The 23,423-nt window shown below is 34.7% G+C and overlaps 1 protein-coding gene across 5 annotated transcripts; it reads right to left on the reverse strand.

Moving 5' to 3' along the window:
* Positions 1-1,071: 1,071 nt before the first annotated feature.
* Positions 1,072-22,821, reverse strand: LOC107025805 (calcium-transporting ATPase 10, plasma membrane-type-like). 5 transcript variants are annotated; one of them, XM_027918307.1, is made up of 34 exons: positions 22,748-22,821; positions 18,617-18,855; positions 16,754-16,870; positions 16,622-16,661; positions 15,630-15,754; positions 15,389-15,520; positions 15,188-15,277; positions 14,376-14,445; positions 12,934-13,004; positions 12,735-12,818; positions 12,572-12,649; positions 12,424-12,495; positions 12,066-12,149; positions 11,901-11,983; positions 11,706-11,814; positions 11,576-11,631; positions 11,308-11,350; positions 11,154-11,237; positions 10,446-10,583; positions 9,286-9,351; positions 9,111-9,209; positions 8,211-8,318; positions 7,727-7,894; positions 6,655-6,714; positions 5,397-5,561; positions 5,205-5,321; positions 4,705-4,803; positions 4,145-4,282; positions 3,931-4,031; positions 2,595-2,640; positions 2,370-2,504; positions 1,817-1,924; positions 1,645-1,736; positions 1,072-1,564 (listed from the first exon to the last, which is right to left on the reverse strand). In XM_027918307.1, the coding sequence occupies exons 2-34, from the start codon at positions 18,773-18,775 to the stop codon at positions 1,456-1,458; spliced, it is 3,246 nt and encodes a 1,081-aa protein (XP_027774108.1). In that variant the 5' UTR covers positions 18,776-18,855; positions 22,748-22,821; the 3' UTR covers positions 1,072-1,455. The 5 variants fall into 5 exon arrangements, with proteins under 5 accessions (XP_027774108.1, XP_015082033.1, XP_015082030.1 ...); XM_015226547.2 differs by having other exon boundaries at positions 18,617-18,800; positions 22,748-22,802; XM_015226544.2 differs by lacking the exon at positions 22,748-22,821 and adding an exon at positions 19,212-19,362.
* Positions 22,822-23,423: the final 602 nt, after the last annotated feature.

Below are 23,423 nucleotides of genomic sequence, written 5' to 3' on the forward strand. Positions count from 1 at the left end.
TTCATTCTCCCTCTCAAGTGGCTTTTGAAAGCTCGACAAGAAAGAACAAAGAAATAAGTCACAATAGGGGGCCCAATACTATACGTCGTGCTCCCTTGGAACTACACATTACATCGTTCATTCCTCCTCTTCAATGGCTTTTGAAAGCTCGACATGAAAGAGTAAACTAAGGTCAACACTATACATTACATCGTTCATTCCTCCTCTTCAATGGCTTTTGAAAGCTCGACATGAAAGAGTAAACTAAGGTCAACACTATACCCTAACTTGAAATCCATCAAGGACTTTGGAAACAAAAAATAGGGGCCCACATTGTACATCATGGAGCCTTACAACTACTACAGTCGTTCATTCTCCCTCACTATGGCTTTTGAAAGCTCGACATGAAATAATAAAGAACTAAATCACGATATTGTTCCCAAACAAGAAATCCATAAAGGACTTTGGAGACTATAGAGGGCCCCATACTATACATTGTGGAGCCCCATAACGACTACACATTGAATCAATCATTCTTCCTCTCTAATGGCTTTTGAAAGTTTGACACGAAAGAATAAAGAAATAAACCAGAGTCTTATGACAACTGCACGTTACATCGTTCATTTTCCCTCCCCGATGGCTTTTTGAAAGCTCGACATGTAAGAACAAAGAACTGAATCCTAAAAATCCATAAAGGACTTTGGAGGCGTCGCCTGCACATTACATTGTTCATTCTCCCTCCCACTGGCCTTTGAAAGCTCGACATGACCCTATATTCTCCCTCCCCAATGGCCTTTGAAAGCTCGACATGACCCTATATTAAACATCATACTGCCTTAAGAGTGACTGCACATTACATCGTTCGTTCTCCATTGTCAAGTGGCTTTTGAAAGTTCGACATGAACGAAAAAAGAAATAAGCCACAACACTATTCCCGACTCGAAATCCATAAACAACTTTGGAGACGATAACGGGGCCTGTACTATACATCTACAACATAGCATAGCAGCACAACCGATGTTTGAATCACCTAACACTATTTCAGTGGACTAACATTAAACAGAAATGATGTGTACTGTGTAATCGCCACTATCAAAATTGGCGAAAAACATGCCCGTCTTCTCATTGCAGAGGCAAAATAATGTTATAATCAAAAGTGCACATACAAATGACATTGGCACAAGGAAAATTTTTAAGTAATGCAAAGCGGTAATGAAGAAGTTCCGTCTTTATATGAAGAGCACAAAAGGGCTTCCTCGACAGAGTAGAAAAGAGTTGCAGGAAAACTAATATCTGCTGCAAAAGGTTGACTGCATCCCCAAAACTTAAAAAGACGCATATTCAAGAAATATAATTATACTGATTCTACTACATCCACAAAATGAAATATTAGCGGCATATTCCTGTACAGCAGCGAAAGAAACACCACTCTCACAAAGCACGGCATACTTTTGGTTAGTGTGTGTGTGTAGATGTCTATGAACACTCCTGTCGATTTCTTCGTTTTGGTAATTTCTTGGAAAAATATTCACTAAATGGCTTCTCAGGGACAGGTATCAACTTGCCAAGAACAGCAAGGGGCCAGCTGTTGAGCAAAAACTAACTTCACTTAGTACCAGAAAAGATTAAAGATCAATTATAATGCACTGCAAAAACCAGACTGACCTTATCACTCCAATGACAATTGAAACTAGCCATAATTGCCAACTCAATCTCACAGTTGAAGTGAATTTTCCAAGGAAGAATATTATGATAACCTAAGCAATAAAAAGATATTGTTATTATAAACATGTCGATGTTCAGTGCCAAAGAGAAGGATAGGGATGATGTATATTACCTGAAGCACCACTGTGAGGCCGACGATTGAAACAAATAGACGGTTTTTAAGGACTCCTTTGAACACATTCATCTCATCTGGCTTCCGAGCATTGAATTCATTGAAAACCTGCGGTTTTAAGTGTCATTAGCAGGGATTAAATACACAACCAACATCCTAAAAAGGGAAGAGATCAAATACTCCGTCCATCCAAACTTGGTCGCCCACTATTAATTTAATAAGGGAAGAGTAGAAAAATATGAATTGTTAAAAATCTGTCGAGTAAACAGACGGAACATGTTTTGATGTTTTTATCGGTGAATGAAGGAGAAAATTATAACAAGGTGGAGAAGAACGGAGGCTAAAGTTATAGTGATGTTTCAAACATATTAGAATTAAGAAAGTGGACAACCACAATCCAAAAGCATAAGTAGGACAAATATCCTGGGATAGCAGACATGCTTGAGTTTGCACCAAGTACCCACAATAGATAATCTTTCTCATGGAAGGAAAAAGACAATATGGAGAGTGCAAAAGCCAATCATAGGATAGTTTTTATCAGTTATATTCTTACTTGGCAGAAGACAAAAGCGTTGAAAATCAAGGTGTTCTTCACTTCAATAGCCCGAGCACTCGTCTCATGATCCAAATGCAGAATTTGTTTACCTCGGAAATTGAGGACCAGGAGAACTGAAACTTGATACAGAGCCTGCAGATGTTCAACCAGGAGTATTAACCTCAAAACTAATATAGAAAAAATGTTTCTCATCTTGGAACATCGCTGTTAAATTTATTTTACCTGTATTAATAGGTTTCTCCACATGATATTGGTGACTAGAGGTTCCCTGAGATAGAATTAAACAAAACAATCAATTGATGATGCGCCCGAGAAACATTATAACTATAGGAACATCAGCTAGTAATAAAGAAAGAAGCTGAAAATAAGTTGATCCAATTGGAAAATCATTGCCTGGAGTTGCAAAATAGTTTCACCACTAGACGTGTTTAATACAAGATGGATGTACAAAAGTACCAAAGCATGAAGCGTCCTAATGGTCAAAATTAAAGTAGGAGGAGAATCATGATGTCTCAAGTTAAAATCCAGCGGAGACAAAAGCACTGGGTGATTTCTTCCCTTCTGCCCTCTTAGCCTTAGTGGACAAAGTAATTGTTGCTGGTGGGAGGTAGCATATATCCCATGGGAACTAGTCAAGGTGTGTGCAAGCTTGCCAGACCACCATCGTTATCCAAAAAAAGTCCCAAAGCATTAAAATGAATGGCTGAAGGTATTTGAGAATTATAGAAGTCCCTACAATTTAGTAACACAAGTGGAAAGAGTTGGAAATGTATAGAATCCAGCTTACACTATAATCACATGAATGTTGAGAATGTAGTGAGATTATTTAAACCCACTGCAACAAGAATGTGCAGAAGAATGGTTTTCCTTTTTTTTTTGAGCAAGGAAGAATGGTTTTCCTTTAGGGAAGTTTTCGCTCATTTCAGCACATCATAGGGCCAGATGTTAAATAGGTCATGCTATTTAATATATGGCAGCATCCAAGATCTAAATAGGCATGGTGCGATAACAAAATATGGATAAGAGTAGAACGATTATATTATAACATTGATGGGCAGGCCAGATTGTGCGCACCCCAACTATTCCATCGGATAACTGCTATCTCTTACCTCCCACCAGCAGAGGTACCAGGTAACACTGCAACCACCTAGCATTTTTTGTCTTTGTTCGATTTGAACCCTAATCTCCAAGGCTTGAGTCCACTTAATTTTTCAATGAAGCAACATGGTAGGCCACTAGGTCACATCACTCACACATCACTAGGTACATGAAGCTCTAGATATCTCACAGCTTCGATACAAATCTTCTTCCAACATTTATGCAAAAGAAGAAATTCCAACAAACCATCGTGCATAAAGGCCTCCTAGTAGGAAACCAAGTGCAGAGCCCCACGACAGATTAGTTATCTTTAAAAACCTAGCTCATCTGTAATACTACAAATAGGCAGATAAAAGTAATAGAGTCAAGCTAAAGTAACTTGACGTCACAAACACAATATCCTTGCAATTAAAATGTTGAAGCAAGCTACTTTTTTCAGAAGATTAATCTACAAACTAACTTTCGACCAACAGGTTCTCGGTGCATAAGGTGATCAGTTGGTGGTTCTGTGGCCAGTGCAAGCGCACCCAAGGTGTCCATAATAAGGTTTACCCAAAGTAGCTGCACAGGTGAACGGGAAAACGTCAAGGATCAACATCAGAATGTAATGTAGAACACTAGGAGTGCATTTGCTAATCACACTGATCGATGATATAAGGGCAGAGAAACAAAACCTGAACAGCATTCAATGGGACATCACCAGCAGTAACTGCAGCAACAACATTAATTATAAGAGCAGCAACGTTAACAGTGAGCTGAAACTGGATGAATTTCTGGATGTTAGCATACACGGATCTGCCCCATCGGACAACCTGCATTTGGCGAGATAAAAAAAATAGAAATAATTATACCGTGAACTGGTTTGAAAATTTAGAACTTCAATCAAAGCTAATAGAAAAAGATACAAATGGTTTTGCAGAATACATGAGCTAAAATAGATTTGACTTCAGAACTGCTGAAGGCACTTTAAATTTTCATAGAAAAAACATGCATTCTGAAATCGGGAACTTGGTAACACTAAAACCTTTAGGGGAAGTTCTCATAAAGTAAGAGATGCCTAGCTCTTCTGTCATAAAGTAAACTTATCCTTAGCAGCATCTTGTTTTAGGTTCAAACTATATAAACACGACTCTTGGGTATACCTTCAAAGCAGTTTAGTCAAACATGCGAGTCAAGTTAATCTTTTACAGTTTTACTCTAGAAAAAAGCCTGATAACTTCCTTGATAAACTGACCTTCACAACAGAAGCAAAATTGTCATCCAGTATGATGATATCTGAACTTTCTTTGGCAACTTCTGTTCCAGCAATTCCCATAGCAAGACCAATATCAGCCTACAAGACAGCAATGAAGGAAATTTTATCAGCAACTATGGTGGTTAGTTTTGAAGGTAAAATTGCTATCCCATGAAAGAATCACAGAGAGCAGACAAGAAAGTTTGATCAACAAAAAAAAAACAGAACGAAATAAGTGGGCAACTGACATATCCAGCCACGATAAATGCATTTTAGATATTCATCCCAAGGCCCTATGTGTGTGTATCACCACAAGTAACTAGAGCAGAGACTTCAAATATCACAGGTCCGGCAAATTACCACATAGCAACAGAACGAAAATCCTCGGGCCGAAGGAACAGCAAACAGGATAAAATGATTCAGAAAGAAAAAATACACCTAGCAGACCTCATGTTTTCTATAATCACATAAGTACTTTCTCAACCAGCCAAGAAGAGCACCTCGTGTAATGCAGGAGCATCATTAGTACCATCTCCAGTTACAGCAACAACATGGCCATTGCTCCTTAGTGCTTGAACAAGCAAGAGTTTGTCATTGGGCGACGATCTTCCCATAACCTAGACATGGTATTGAATTTAAAGTGAGGAAGAGCTTTGTTGAACGACTAAAAACAATCTAGTTTCATTCCATACCGATATTCTATCTGCCACGTTCTTTCTTTCCTCATCAGACATAGCTCTAAACCTCTTTCCTTCAATCAGATTTGGCTCAGTTGCATCAGCATCAGATCTAAGTATCCCACATTCCAAAGCTATTGCCCTTGCTGTTTGTAAGTTGTCACCAGTAACCATCCTTACCTGTGAATTTGACGGAATACAGTTATATGCCATCACATATTGTGGAAGGTATGGCAGCTAATACAACAGTACATCCTATAGTGATGGACATCCTACACTACAAGCATATAACACAGCTCCCCATGCTGGGACTTACTAAGTTCAAATATGAAAAGGGTTAGATCATATACAAGTATGGCCACACTCGAAGCTTTTCGGGGATTAGTCAACCATTTCAGAAATCACTAAGCATGCAAGGGGAACACAGCTTGTCAAGGACAAACATTCTATAATACACTCCTAGAACAGTCAGTCTGGTGACACAAGACAAGAACTTTACGACAAAATCACAAATTAACAAGTAGCTGAGGTGCCTAATTTGTTTTATTGCCATGAATCTGAAAAGATCTCTAAGCAAGTGTACCAATAACAGGAAACACTATTTCAATTCTTTATAGTCAAGGCATCACACTATCCGTTCGAAACCACAACTACAACGAAACCAGTGAAAACCAATGTTTATGCATTACAAAATACAAGTATCACAGACTCCCTACCAAGAACAGCCACTTAGTCATGGAGTTTGCAACTTTCCACATTGTTTCTTTATGGCACCAGAAACCCAGTACTGCATTATATTTAACTCTCAAGTATCTTCCATTGGATTAACTGTATTGAAAACTGACAATCTGACGCTTTAACAAAACGCCATCGACAAACACAAGCAGGACAGTGAATAGAATAGAAAATAAAACATAGATTAGAAGCAACAAAAGATTATTAAATATATATATATATATATATATATAGGCAAATTCCCAGTATTAAAAAAACACGAAGGCTTTCTTCACGATTTCTCCTATGAAATTAATAGCACCAGCACATCAATGTAACACTCAAAACCCATGAAATTCCATGTTTGGAAATAGAACACAATTTCTACAGAAACCAAAAGAAACTAGAATAGAAGAACCATTTTTAAAGTAAAAACAGAGATGCGAGCATCATTGAGCTAATAACAGAATACATGACAAATCAAAAAACTAAGGCAGGATTACATCCATTACAATATTATATTTCAAAGAACTAAATGCAAATGCATCATTCTAATTACCTTCACGCCAGCATCAATACATAACTGAACTGCATCTCTTACCCCTGGTCGGCATGGATCCTATAATACAAATATAAAGAGTTAAATTACATGTGATAAGAACAAAGTAAATGATAATTCGGCATTATATATTCTTAGAATGGAAAGGAAATGTAGATAGAGCAGGAAGTCAAATAAATTGTAACTGCAGAAAAGGCTATGACACAGTAAATAGAAAAACTGAGCACACAGTTCCTCTAATTATCCAGGCTAAAAGATAAAGCTGTCACTTTGTTAGGCTTATTCCTTTCTCATCAGAAGACAAGCTTGCTTTTATTCACTTTTCTGATGTTGTGCATTACAAATATTTAGAGAGGAAACATAGTGCTTGTCCAGTGGCCCTAACCACCCCTTCTCCTATCTCTCCCTCCATCCTCAAACTTCCTAGCCACCACCGCTACTTCCTCCAAGTCACGCTCCCCTTTTGCACCACCACTGTTGCTCCAAAGCATAGTTATAGGTTTCACTAACCACCATTGACTGTCATACTATTGTGCATTGCAGCTGGAAAACATAGACTAATTTGGAAGATCTCATGAAATCAATGTCAACAAAACTTTGATCTATCATCTCCAACCTCGACCTTTGGGATTTGCATTCATAGACATACTATGTATGGCTAAAAAGTTTTTTCAGGTAAGATAAAGCCAAACTGAAAATTAGGATTTCTGTTGCAGTCTTGATAGTCAAATTCCAAAGTTGTTTTATCTGTCTGCCACCCTAGATCAGCGTTGCACACAATCTCAAGTTCATAAATCATCCCCATTGTATGAGCTCAAACCTCAATTTTCAGTCAGCCAAACACAAAAAACAGTTCGGACAAGGGTCAGTTCAAGATGGCCCATAAATATCTCAGCTTGGTTTTGACTTGGCTCAAATATTTACACCCTTTAAACAGACAACCAATATAATTAAATAACTTGCGAGTTCCGTAACATTTCCATCTGTGTGCTGCAGAAAAGTTCCCCTTGGAGCATAGAAGAGAAAAAGACGTCAACATATAAATGAAGGGGGCAGAAGAGTTTACGAGTACCTTTATGCCAACAATTGCAAGCAATATTAGGTCACCCTCAGGTATTTCCCAGTGATCTATTTCTTCCTCAGTAGGTACTTTTTCCACCTCATATGGCCGGTATGCAATAGCAACACATCTCAAACTCGAAGCAGCCATGTTGCTAATTGCTTCCTTGAGAAGTGACATCTGTGGACCGTAAATAAACTTATACTCAGAATTAAAGCCAAAAATTTAAAAAATAATGCCAAATCATTTTGAATCGGTAAAATTATGCAATCTCCGGCAAAAAATAACATGCAGATAATAATGGGCAATCTCTTTAAGTGCCCATTTCAGATGCAGTGGTTCATATGACAATTTTCCCCGAGTGATAATTGACAGATATTCCTCAAAATGAGAAAGAGAATATCACCCTTTTAAAATAGGATAAAATGCTAGTGATTGATTAATTTCTAGCTTTTAAACAGATCAACTGCTTGATCAGACAAACAGTTCCACAAACCTTATCATCGCCCAGAGGAACTATCGACCCATTCTCATCAACGAAACTTGTACAACAAGAGAGAACAATTTCAGCAGCTCCTTTCCAGTGCAAGTGAACCTCAGAATCCTGCAAAACAGCAAACCAAACATGAAGGGTCACCACATTTCGAATAAAAGAAGCACAGCATTGGTATCACCTGAGGCATCATCCAGGTACAAATCCTATTTTATAAGGTGGTTTTTCCATGACCAGAAATCTCTAAGATCTAATTTAAAACATCCGACCTTCCAGATAGCTTCAGATATTTTCCTATCATGAGAAAATCTTATAGCATCCATAGAAGAGGTAGGACTTTGTTTTTGGACAAGTAAGGAGAGATGGACATAGAAGCAAATGTTTTTGTTTGAGTCATCTGGATACCAAATAACAGATTTTCTGAAAATCACCTAAGCAACTTATGGTCTTTAGCTAACCATCAAGTAGAAAAAAGATACAGCGAGTCAAGTTCCAGAATGATTAAAACTGAAAGCACAGACAACTTTTACATTATAAGCCTGACTCTTCAAGATGATGCAGAGATTGCTCTTCACAAGCTGGTTGGAGAAAGAAAATTGGAAGAAAAGAAACAGCACATGGCTACTATTCAGAAGCAAGGATAAAATGGGAATTGTATGTCACTTTTCTCTTAGTTTGCTTTACCTGTGAAGTCCTCAAGTAAAAGGTATAATCACACAAAATCTATGTTGCTCCGACTTCCAAAAATGCCATCCGTGTGTGTCGAATCCTCCAAAAGTGGTGTATTCTTTGGAAGATTGGACACTGGCATGGCAACATTTTTTGGGAGTCGGAGCAACATAGCTAAAAGTAAGTCCTATTATATGATAATAAAAGAAGCTTCAGAATTGAGCATTGCATTACCAGCTTCACAGCAACGCCACCTCTTTTTTTCTCTGAATTGAACGGGAAAGCATGGATTATAGATGCTTCTGATCGTACTGCATCAAAATTCATCCCTAGCTATAGAAGAAAATACCAGTTTACTTCAGAGAATTCAGGGATCAATTACTATAAGCACAAAGCATAGCGTAATTACATTGAGACCCCATTGGAGGATAGCTTTCTCTGTCGGCGATCCAGAAATCTCAACAGCACCACCACCCTATCAGAAAATGAGGAAGCACATGATTTTCGATTGCAGTATGTTCTCTATCTAAATGCATAAACGTAATCCTCACAAAGTGAAAAAATAAAACCGGTAAGACCACCCCTTAACTGATTAACACGAACTCACACCATAAGGAACCAAAGGACTCCAAGGTTCTTCAGCACTCGTTTGATTAGAAAAATCACTCTCATAACAATCTGTTCTTTTCTTTGATAAGTACAACATCTATACACAAGCATCACCAGCACAGGCCCTACGGAACCATGTTGGACAAACATATCAAGCAGTATCTCACCCCACAAAAAGGATTTTATCTGGAGAAAACAGTACCTATGCCTCCACTTAATTGAACTATTCGATAAGCCACCATTTTATTCAACCATTAATAATTTCCATCCATACGGCAGTTCATTTTCCTCTTACTATCTAAAAAAAACCTAGTGTGAATCCCTGTCAACTTTGCAAGTAAGCTTCCACTAATTGAAACGCTATATTTCAAGGCAACAGGTTCATGTCAAAACTGCCAACACCACTTCTAGAAAGACCACAAGGACAACACCAACATACAGCTCAAACATATCAACTACCTTATAAAATGTGGAAAAGCTATCAATATAAGCTAGGAAAACATTTTCTGCAATAATAATGGAAGAGCATATTAACAACCATTCAGAGTTAATAGAACACAAACATCAATAATTCCTAAAACGTAGAGAGTATGTGTCAACATCGCCTTGTCAAGGAACAAGTGCAACCAAGAACTCTTCTCCATTCAACATAATCAAGAAGCAAGAGACAGGTGTTGGTGTAACTTGATTTTACTTTACCAAAAGTGTTAGTTTTTCAAAGTACGGACAAATAAACACCCATTCAAAAAACATTGCTACTAACTGAGACCATCAGCTGGGACCAGCAACTGTTAAGCCAAAAACTAAAAAGGAATGTAAGAATAATCAAAAATGTCATAAAAATTAGAGCATTGCCACTAAAACATCTTATTACCCAAATTATATCAACTTCTAATAAAAAAGAAAGATATCACATAAAGGCTCCAACTAGACAAAGCAGACAATTTTTTATTAACTTGCCTGTGGTACAAAAACGCTGCCAGTTGTATTCAGTCCCACTCCTTCATGAAGCAGAGACAACACAGTTGGGGGCACTTCAGAACTATCATCAGGTGGATCAATCTTTTTACCAGAGATGTAGGCCTCAACCACAGTCATCTACAAAAAAAAAGGTGGGAGGTGGGAGGGGGTCAGAATTGAAGCTAGGCAGCATCTTAAAGCATAGTTGTATACAGTATAAATTGGCTCTTCCAGTGTTATCAAAGACGAAAAGCGTAAAAAAGCTCTGAAGTCAGTGGGGGCTTTAAGCGCAAATAAAGTGTAGGCTTTAAAGAAAAAAAGGAGCAAAGATAGAAAACAACAAATATACATATTTAGTCCAAGACTACTAATTATAAACATGAATGACAAATATATGACTAAAGAAATTGAAGAAAAATTATGATAAAGTGAAATATCAATTATTTAGCTTCACTTATTCATAAGAGGCTCATTGGCAAGGAAATATTTGCCTTATAGCCTTGATGATTACACTAAAGCGCACATATAGCAAGGCAAAGCGCTCAACACGTTTTGAGCCTCGCTTCAGGGCTTAAGCATGCTTAAAGCGCGCCTTTGATAAGACTGGGCTCGTCATCCACAACATCAGCACTAAACCCATCCAAAACCAAGGGGTATGAAAAGAGGAAATGGGAAAAGTAAAATACAAGATGATTTGGTATATTCAACCTGATTTAAAGTCAAGGTTCCTGTTTTATCACTGCAAATTGTAGTTGCAGAGCCCATGGTCTCACAAGCAGAAAGCCTTCTCACCTACAGTTAAATATTGTTTAGAACACAGTAATCTTGAGAAAAGAATTCAGAGAAAGATGACTGCTCCTACCAAAGCCTTATCTGCCATCATTTTCCTCATAGAATAGGCAAGCCTGCAAGACAAGTCAGAGACTACTTCAAAATACCAGTTGTGTAACAGAGAATTATATTGATACAAAGTCCATTAGTAACGCAAGTTGATGAAGAACAGAAGGACCAAACTGATCAATCACTTGGAGATCTCCAGCAATACACGTGACCTTCACAACCATACTCAAATTTGTCTTTAACAACCAAGGAATCTAAAAGATAGGCAAGAACTGACAGACCAAACTTACGTTAAAGTAACTGCCAAAGGAAGCCCTTCAGGCACTGCCACAACCACAATTGTAACCTACATTTCCACAGGTCACTGGTGAGATGACAAACAATTAGAGAACATAAAGGTCATTATAAAAATACACATACAGCAATAGTGAAGATTTTTATAGCTCCATCTACAGCCTTGCCAACTTTTGTTTTCCCAGCTTTAAATTGAGGAGATCCGTCCGGGTTATAAGTATGACCAGTAAAGAATCTGTACATACATTCTTAAACTAAGACTCCTGGAGCAAAAGAGGTAAAGTGAAGGATAAAACAGCATCAATTAAATTCTGCCACTACCTGATCATTAGGACAATCAGAACAAGTAAAGCTACAGTGAGCCCAACTATGCCAATGAAGGTTGCCACCCCATTCAGACGAACCTAAAATGAAATACGCAAACAAATTGAAGTCATAAAAATGTAAATCTTTCAGCATAATCATAACATTTCACACTCAAATAACCTGCAATGGTGTTTCCTCTCCATTATCCTCTGTAATGCTTGCCATCAGCAATCCCCATTCTGTGTTTATTCCAACACCTACCACCTGAACATGACGTGTATAAAATCATTTGCAAATCAATCAATAAATCAAGCATGCCTCGGTCTCAAAAAAAGTTTGGGTGCACTGTATGAACTCCTTGAATCATTCATCTCAATTCGGACCCTAATTCCAATGTTTTGCTCATATAACCATGTCTTATTAAAACAGCAAATCAGGGATCTCTAAAGCCATTTGAATATCTGAAATTAAATTTTAAAAGGAAACGACCAAAGTAGGCCCTTCAAACACAGAGACATCATGCAGAAAAAGAGCATACCAGCATCATTCCGTACCCATCAGCTACTTTGCATCCAGACATTAGGAAAGGAGATTTAGAATCCTTGTGAACCTGGACAACAAAAGTAATACCAGTTAACAAGGAAGTTGCAGCTGGTGCGACCTAAGAGATTACTAGAAACACTCACAATCTTGCTCTCTCCCGTCATGCTTGATTCATCAAGTGCGAGAGATTGACCCGAGATTAATATTCCATCTGCAGGTACCTGCAATCAATGTAGAGAAAAGAGGTTCATAGAAAAGATGGCATACTTACAACATAAATTAAAGGAAGAAGAAAGGGAAACTGACCTGGTCACCTATTTTCAGAGGTACAACATCACCAACAACTACATCAAATATTGAAACAGGAATTCTTCGCCCACCTCTAACGACCTGTGTTAAGATTAGACTCTCTCAGAATGTTATAACAAAAATAAAAAGGAAGGGAAGGGAAGGACGAAAAACGGAGAATGCCATAAGCAATACCAGGAAACAGTAGAAGACAAACCTCAATTTGTATGTTCTGCTTCTCTTCATTAAGATTTTGGAATTGAAGTGATTGTTTATAGTCACTAACAGCTGCAAATGCATACCGGAGACTTGTGAGTTTCCAACAGGAGAGCACAAAATGAACTTTAAGGCTTTATTCATTTGTTAGATATAAATCGAAATGCTAAAATAGTTTTTATGCAATGGCTTGCATAAATAAATAGACAAGTAAATGCATATCAAAATTGGATATCTTTTTAATCAGTTATTATGACGTAACTGAAACTACATTTGCTCCGAACTCATTCGATAATTTCTTGTACAATTCATTCGTCTAGCTAGGCAGAGATCACAGATTTGACAACATCTGCATCCCTATTACAAGATACCGTGACAATGCTTTAAGTAATTTGGCATCGGAACTGAGCATAGAGTTGTCGTTTACCCTATAAGTTGATTGCAAATTGGACATAGTACCTAACATTAACCTAAATGAAAAAAAACAGATACTGGAACTGTTAATATTTGTAAAAGCATTGGTTGCTAAGAGAAGAAATCAAGCTTCGGAAACTTGTAGGGAGAAATGTTTATTCCAGTGCAGGATATTCATCCAGAGCTCGAGTCTAAAGGTACCACGTAACTCTCGTCTCTCTTCTACATCATTTCTAGTATAGTGTGCAAAAATAGTGATCTCATCATATCCCATCTGACATACCAAATGACTCCTAATTGGACTCTACTATGTAAAAAGCCTCTAGGTACCATTTGAGTATGCCAAATTACATCATTTCTAGTATAGTGTGCAAAAATAGTGATCTCATCATATCCCTTCTGACATACCAAATGACTCCTAATTGGACTCTACTATGTAAAAAGCCTCTAGGTACCAGTTTAGTATGCCAAATTACAATGATCAGTATAATTATCGATCAAACTCTCAATCTTTCCCCTTTTATATTAAATGCAGCTAACCTAATCGGCCTGAGTCTTCCCCAGTTTGACATGAAATTCGAAGACTATCAACTGGAACAATCGAATAGCCTGTTTGGCTTCTAGGATGTTAGAAGTGCTTATTTTAGAGAATTTGAGATGTTTGGTCAAAGCTTTTAGAAACAAAATAAATGTTTTTGAGTAGCAGAAATGGCTGTTTTTCAGAAGCTAAATGAAGTTGCTCTTCTCCAAAAGCACTTTTGGAAGCACATGTTAATGCTCTAATATTATGGCAAAAGTGCTTTTGAAATTGATTAGTCAAACACAAACTGCTACTCTACAAAAGTACTTTTTGAAAAGCACATCCCAGAGTAAGTGGCTAAACGGGCTATAAATTACGGACCCATGTTTTTGATAATTGTTCAGTGTTGATAATTGAGGGACATTGCACATTGCTTCATTCTAGCCAAATTAAACACAAGTTCAACATCAAGAGCTCTATTGAAATAAATCGCTGCAGAATCACTCTACCTGTCACAACTATGACAATAATCACTGCCAAGGCAATGCTTCCTCCATCATACCATCCTTCTTTTATACCCTAACAGAGAAAGCTTAAATTAGAGCACGAGAAGAGACTCGCAAGCAGATATTAAACACTTGTTTGAAGATGAAACATACTGGAAAAGCCAAGACATAATAGGCCCAAAAGAATGTTGGGAAAAAAGAATAAAGATGTTCACGGCCCCAAATTGGTGGATATTGGTGCATTATTCTCTATGTATAGTTATATGCTCCCTCCGTTCACTTATACTTGTCACTTATGAATTAGGCACACCCATTAAGAAAACAATAATTAACATGGCTATTTTACCACACTACCCCTAGTGATTAATGTTTAGTATAAGGTCTTGAAAAATGATTTAGAGAATAAGTAATTAATGCTAAGGGTAAGACATGGAAGAAAATAATTGACTTTTTTTATATGTAAAAGTGGACAAGTAAAAGTGAAAATCTATCTTGGGAACAGTGGACAAGTAAAAATGATCAGCGGGACTACTTTGCATATGTGAAAGTCCCATAAAAGACAAAATACTTGAGAGCCTTTACTGATAGGTATGAACATAGGAGATTCTATTAACATAAATGTGTTTTTTAAGATCTATTAAGACTACGCCATTCTCACCCCCAGCCACAGTTGTGTCTTCTAACTATATTTCCACTCAATATCAACAAAGAAAGACAGGACAGGAACTCTTTCTACTGAAATTTCAATAAATAGTTTCCAATGCAGAATTTATATCCTAAAATGGTGACCAGAAGTTAGCATGTGTTCAACAAACCTCAGTCTTTATGCCCAGCGCCAATGATGCAGCTGCGGCTACCATCAAAATTATCAGGGTTGTATCACAGCAAGCTTCCCAAACAAACCTCTACAGCGGAGAACACACGAAAAGGGTAAATATGTTTGATGACAAATAATGTGACATTTATTCTCAACAGTAAATCACGGCATTAAATGATGTAATAACTGTAGCACGTACCCAGAAACTCCTTCCTTTCTTCCGAGGATATGTGTTGGATCCATATGCATTCTTTCGCTTCAGCAGATCTACTTCATCTCCATCAATTCCTTTATCTAAATTTGTTTTCAACTTCTCGGAGACCCCTTTAACCTGATGTTACACCATTGCACAATAGAAATAGCAAAGATAGACTTTTACTTCATCAAGCAATCGTATGACTATAAGAAAAAAAATTTAAGGCTTTTGAAGGTGAACTTGCCCCTCCACAATTCTGCAAAGCAGTAACATCATGCTCTCTAGACATAAAAGTCAACTCCTCCTGGCTGATATCAAACTCGCCAAGAGAGGGAGTAGTTGGAGGCAACCTGTGAAGAGACCCATCCCCTAAAACATAAAAAATGTAAGACAAAATAGTACTATACCATTAGAAAATACGACTAGAAATTCTAGGCTCAAAGTTTCACCGATAGAAAACCTTTCAAACTATGTTGCTCGGACTCCTCAAAGATGCCCATGGGGATGTGTCTGATCCTCCAAAAGTAGTGCATTTGTGGAGAATCGACACAGAGGCGAAAACACTTTTGGAGAGTCTGAGCAACATAATTCAAGACTAAAATGGAAGAGCCTAATGGTTAAGACTCCCCTTTAAACACAAAACAACTCACTGATACCTCCAGCATAAATTATCAGCAAAGATGTAACTATTGCAGTTAAAAGTAACTAAAGAAAAAGGTCCAACTTCATTGGACTATTGTCCTACATTCTGTGATAAATTCTTTGCAACAACAACTACCCGTCAGTAATTAAATTAAATCTGCTTCTGTATTTGTGATTTGCACCAAACAAGGAAACAAGAACTTTGCTTCGTCTTCTTGAACTATTTCATTTAACCATAAAGCAAATTCGAAAGGTATCTGACGGATATCTGTCGCCACCTTCAGCCGGTTACCACACCAACTTAAAAGACGAGATATTACATGTTAATTCCCTCCACCAGAAAAGGCTGATTAGCATTCCAAACATAGAAAGGGAGAACATAAACTTCCAATATATTGGTTCAAGCTTGTTGGTTCAAGTGATGTAACAAACAAATAACCATGAGATATTTTTAGCTATCATCACCCACTTTCTCTCACCTACTTCAGTATTACAGTATTTAGACATGGATATGATTTTTTTAGGCTAAACAGTTAGAGCTGTCACAACATAGTTTTCACTCAAGGACTTAAAGTAGCATCAGGAAGTGTTTACCATTGACTGCTTTCCCTGCTTCTTGAAAAAGAACAGCCGCCTGATTTAATGCAAAGAAAAAAGGAACAAAGAATATTTACTTACATTTAATGCACAATAGGGTAATGTGAAATATTCGAGAGTAATGTTTACCCGAATGACTTGTGCATGGGTTCTTATCTTAGCAATCAATTGCTTTCTTTCTTCTTCCTTTTTTAAGTCCAATGTATATCGAAATCGACGAGAAGCATTAAGGACAAGTGCAGCTTGCTGTGAAAAGATAACTCAGGTCAGCAAAAGTTTATACCCGTCCCAAACCACAGGAAGAATCACAGTTTGCAAAGGCTTTTTTAAATAAATAAATTAAACTTATAAACAGAAAAGGCACGCACGCAGCAATTGTCAAACTAGCAAAGAAACAAGAATACTAACACACACTTCTCTCCAACACATCAACAAATCACATAACCAGGAACCAATACTCTTCCTTTTCTCTGCTATATTATTAAAAAGAACTAATACTCTTCCTGCAGGCATAGGTGTCATTTTGGGAAGGCTTTATTATGGTCCAACCACTGTGGTCGTGTCCATCCATTTTACAATAAAGAATATATCACCCTTGAAGTAAGTTAAGAACATAACTCTGTTATATAGAAAGTGGACACTGATAGCCACATTGCATTGGGTAACAGAAAACTTTAGTACTCCACATTGCATCTGTTTATTGATGTTGTAATTTGCTCCCTTTGTGACTCGAAACCACAACCTTAAGGTTGGAGTGGAGGTGCTTTCCACTTGAGCTACCTCTCTTATCCGTCAATACTCCACATTATATCCCCCTTGGTAATAAAAATTTGGATTCAGTGTAACCGTCATGAAGACCATACCATAACCACGTGGGTTTTGGCAACAGTTGCAAACCGAACTTCTTTGTTTTGGCATATAAGGAATTAATTGCTAGATTTCCTTTTTTATGTTTATCATTTAACTCACAGGATTGGAATCCGAAGACCAATTTTCCAGTGCATCATGTCAGATGTAAACTAAATCGTTCATGATAGGCTAATAAAAACGTTATATTCAGAAAAATCTCAAACATAAAAATGAGGACCGAAGACGGAAAATCAATCTCTCTAACAGTGACACGTATAATAAGTTCAATCCCATCTCAAACTTCTCCCTCCAGTCAATTCCTTAACTATTGTCAACAGGTGATTCAAGTAGGCCATATTTTCCAAAAAAAAAAATATGAACGAAAAAACGTGAATATAGAAAGAATGGAAGTTGGAGACACCTATCCTTTTATGAAGAGCCAGTAATCAAATTCAAAATTCACCTACATTTAACCCAAATGAAAAATTACAATCCATTTCCCATAAATCTTGACCAATGCAAATTATTACTCTCCACGGTTCATTTAAGCCCCTGCTAAACACGACAACTCCCTCACGACTCAACCAATAGAAAACCAACACCCAATCCTTCTAATAAAAGAAACAATATACGAAAACTAATAACACCGTAAACAAAGAACAAGCCAAAAGCATGGATCCTTAAACCACTCAACACACAAAAACACAAGTCCAATTAAAAGGGGAAAAAGAAAAATCAATGGATAAACACCCACATGAGCATCCAAAAAATCACAAAACATTACAGCAAAAATAAAAAAAGTAAAAATAAGCCCAATGTACACAACAACATATCAAGTGTAATCCCGCAAGTGAGTCTGGGGCTCTGGGCAAAGTAGAGTGTACGCAAACCTTAGTCGTTCCAAATCGGCTCAAGTACAGCAAATCAAAGTATTCCGTACTCACCAAAAACGGAATATGACGGTGAGTAGAACATGTCAATTAATAAGAAATAGTAACGGCGAAATAAAACGAATACCTAAACAAGATTTCACTCAAAAATAACACATAATACCAAAAAATTCACCAAATTACGAATGATGCAATTCAATATCCACACTCAAAACATATCAACAATAATTATAAGAACTCAAAAAACACTTACCCTCCACCTTTTCAACCGATCAATAGGTGCACTCTTAGTCCTTGGAATATCAAAAGGACTTCCACAATCATCATCAATAGACTTGCTACTACTTCCAGCTTCCAAATCCTCATTCTGATGCCGCCTATACGGCGACCCTTTCACATTCTCTTCACTCATCGTTTCCACTTCCAAAATTCCTCTACTGTCGCAGGAGAGATGACACCAGATTTGACAACAATTTTTTTCTCAGATTCTCTCTGTAATATTTCAAACATAAAAAACAAACCCAAAACATATAAATCTAAATAAAAAATTAAACCCAGTTTCATAAAATCTCAAATTTTCACTAGGGTTTATCGCCTTCATCACCGACCATATACTATCATATTTACAATACCAATAAAAAACATCAAAACTATCAATATTCAACCAAAATCACCATTTTCAACTCGAACTATGTGCAGATAAACAAACATATATATATAATAATATACTATACTTTATTCTATTCACTGTATAAATAAACATTTACTGAACCTCAGTTTTGATTTTTTTTTTTATACTAAACCAATTTTTTTCGAAAAAAAAAATGAAAAAGTTCTATAGAATTTACCTATATTCGAAGAAACCGACAGAATTTGGGAGATTTGAGAAAAATAGTTGCAGATGCTACATAGAAAAGGCGAAATTGCGATGCATTGCTGAGGAAAGTGTTGGGAAACTTCGTTTATTTTATTTTTTCTTATTATATACTTTTCTGTTATGATTTCGACAGTGTAAATATTAGTGGGGTGTAGCATAATAGTTTTCAAAAAATATATCAAAATTTTATAATTCGTTTTTTTATAAAAAAAAATAAAATAAAATCTCAATTAATTCAGATTCGCCGTGAGCAAAGGAAGCGCTCAAAAAAAAAAACTCTTAACAATTTCAAAGTTCTAAGCTTTAATTTAGCTACAGATTTTGAAGTCAAATTGTAGAATTTAAAATTGTTATTTGATGGTGAAGGAATTATATTCATTGTATTATAATTCTTGTTGATTTGTTTAGGTGTTTTGGTAACTTCATTGATAGATAAAAAAAAATGAATATTTGAACTTAAGTTAAAAATAAGATATTGAAAAGTTAAAATTTATGAAAATATACTTTGAAATTTTGTGAATAAAAACTTTGAAACTTTTTATGTGTGTATTTCAAGGTTGTTGTCGAAATAATGAATTTAATATAATAAAGAAATAATTTGTAAAGTATTAGATGTAGATTCAAAAATATCGGGGAGGAGAATCATTAGATAAGATATAGCGCATCTTCGTATTATCGAAAATATAATTCTACACAAGAAGGAACGACATTCATGTTATGGTAGAAAGATGATAGAATTATACAGAAAAAGTGTTGTCTTGACCTACGAAGATGATATTTTTCTTCATTTTTTTTCTCGAGTTTGATATACTTGAATTGAAGGTCTTTTAGAACAGTCTCTTTACTTTCGTAAAATAATTTAAAATTTGAACGTTACGAACGCATTTATTTTTATGGAGAAGAATCAATTTAATTAAACCATCAAATTATTAACCTACCCTAACCCTCCTGCCCTATAATTTCTTTATCCCATTAATTAATTTCTATAGTTGCAAATTTAAATGCGACGCTACTGCAATTATTACTTTGGAAAAAAAAGAGGATTTTCACATGAAAAATATTTATCTTAAAATTTACCTAATTTAGTTGGCTTAAAACAACTTCAACTAATTTTGTTAATTAAATCGAATTTACAAAATTCAAATTCAAAATCATAAATAAAAATAAAAACTATCATTATTTACTTATATATACGTCCTATGTAAGTAAATATCATTCATTGATAAAATAAATTGCGTGAGTTATAAGTAATAAATAATAAAGTATAGTAATTTTTAAGCTAATAAAAATAACAATAAATAAGTTAAAGTGGGCCATGAAATGTCTTAAAAGAAGAACACGAGTAACTTCACTTGTACTGAATTAGCAGGGCCATAGAAATCAAATATTTTTTTATTTTCGAATTTAAATATTTAATCAATTAAGTTATTAAAATTTTTAATTTAAATGAATTTTTTTAAAAAATAGATAAAAAAACGCGTCATTTACTTTTTTTTTATGTTAAAGGAAGTCCTAAAATGGAGGCACGTTGAAGACTACGTGGTATCCCAATCTTTAAGGAACTAACTACTCATCCATAACAATTATTAAAAAAAATAAAAACTATAGTATAAAAATATAAATATACTTTATATTAAAGTTTAGATAAAACGAAAATGCCGTGACTATTATAACTTTCTTTTTTTTCTTAATTAATATTTACTAATTCAATTAATTTAATATTATTATTTAATATATCCACGAATTATTATAAATAGTATGCAGATATTCACCATCATATTTTTCAGACATTAATGCTCCGGTCATTCATAAATTAAAGTATATATGTCCTTCACTCTAAACTAAACAGGAACACATGACGCGTTCTTATTTGTCGATAAATGTTAGATCGGTAGACAAAATTACGACACGTATATATCCATTAGTATAAAATGAATATATGCTCTAATTTTTGAACTACAGAAGCACCAATATTTTGAAAGTATAATTAATAATATTTGCATATCATTTACGATAGTCTAAGAATATATTTATCTTTTTTCCTCTATTTAATTTTTATTCACTTTTTCAAAAACACAATGTATATTCATTTTGAAAAAACTTCAAATGGTTATAAAGTTAGTACTATTTTCATAAATAAATTAAATAACGATATCAAAATAAATCGTTCGTAGAAAAGAATAGTGATCTAAATTGTCGATAGGGACAAATGGGTCACATGCAGAGACGCAAAAATATAAAGGACTTGTATTATGTCCCCCACATGAATATGACTTTTAATATATAAGTTTTTTAATTTAAATATTAATTTCCCCTTTTTGGGGGGTTAATTACGTGTCTAGAAGAGGAATTATATATATATATTTATATTTTAGTATTAGTTGTGTAGATAAATTAATTAAGTTAATTAACTGAAAATGACAACCTAAAAAAAGGTGTATCTAATTTTTACTTCAAAAGTATTATTTGTTTATTTTTTGTGTGATGATTAGGTGGCATTTTTTTGTAGTTAGTTGAGATGATTCGAGTCTTTTTCTATTTCAATTAATTATAAATTATTTAACAATAAATTAACGAAGGATGATTTGATAAATTTTATTACTAATTTCACATTATTTTAATTTATATTGAGAATATTTTTGCCAAATGCCACTAGAGCGTATTTATCAAAAACTTTAAATTTAATAAAATGATAAAACCATTTAATAACTATTAAAACCTACACGAAATTAATATGCACGATTAAAAAAAATCCAAATATAAATTGTTTTATTTCTATCGACAATACTTTTACGATTATATATATGTATATATATACTTACCTATGATACTTTTTTTTTTTATCATTTGCGTAATTGTCAATCAATGTTCTTATAAGATTAAATTATTTTCAATAATCTTTTAAATAATCTGATGAGGTGACATTATAATATATTATAGTGGAGAATAAAACCAAATACACATAGCATTCTCCACCATGAACATATAGTATTAATATTTTTCGAAAATTCTGTGAAATCTATGTTTCATTTTTATTTTCTATTTTAAAATATTCATATACGTACAACTATTGACCTAATAACAAAAGAAAATCAAACTCCGTTCAAATCCTAACTAATAGAATTATTTGATATTTATGAGAAATAACAATAATATATTTAATATAATTCTAGGTCAAAATATGAGAATAGTATCTCGTACCAATGTACTCGACCTTGTGAAGAATATTAAAAATCTAATTTGTTTCACGCCTATTTGATATTTGACGATGATGAAAGAGAAAAATCATTATTCAGTATTATTCTAGGTAAGTATAGTCCGAAAAAGATGATAATAGATTTGCTATCAATTGATTTGACCTTGTGAAAGGTATAGAAAACCAAACTTCCCTCACCCTAATTTGATAACAATGATACGACGAAAAATAACAGATATATCGTGAAAATAGTCTGATATATGAACTTAGACAACTCAATTTTTTTTTTAAATAAATGATATGGTACGTACCACAAAAGCAAAAGGCACCTCTTAGAATTGCTTCTTCTTCTTCTTCAACTTCCAAAAATTGCTAAATTATATAGCTGCAAATTTATAGATTGAAACAAATATATGAATGTTTGATTCAAACTCTTCAAGTCAATCATATAATAAATAAAATATTGAAAGAAAAAAATATTACTTCAAATATTTGACCAAATCTAACATTATCATTTCCACAAAAAAAAAAAGAGATTGAAGAATGAAACTTTGAAAATTAATTGTTCACTTCCACAATAATCATCAATGACCCTTTTATATCTTTTGTCAACACAATTAATAAATAAACATATCTTACTTTATTATTTTTATAATAATGTTTTGTTCCTCTTTAGTGATGCTTCATTAGAAAGAAAAGAATTTCTAAGAATGCCAAATGTTTATATTCTGAAATCACTAGATGCAGGCCCTTTTATAATAGTAGTAAATTTATATTCTCCCTCCTTTTACTTTTTATTTTTAATTTTTTTTTTCTAAAATTAGTTACAATAAATTGTTCTAAATTAAAAAAAAGGTAAACTTATCCGCACTAGGTGTTTATATTAAGTTAATATATGCATATCGTGTGTTAAAACTTATTATCTATTTTACGTTATTAAATTATATAATAATGAATATTGTATTGACTTGATATAAACATTTTGTG

This window comes from Solanum pennellii, chromosome 7, assembly GCF_001406875.1.
Source record: "Solanum pennellii chromosome 7, SPENNV200".
In the NCBI taxonomy this organism is placed as follows: Eukaryota; Viridiplantae; Streptophyta; class Magnoliopsida; order Solanales; family Solanaceae; genus Solanum; species Solanum pennellii.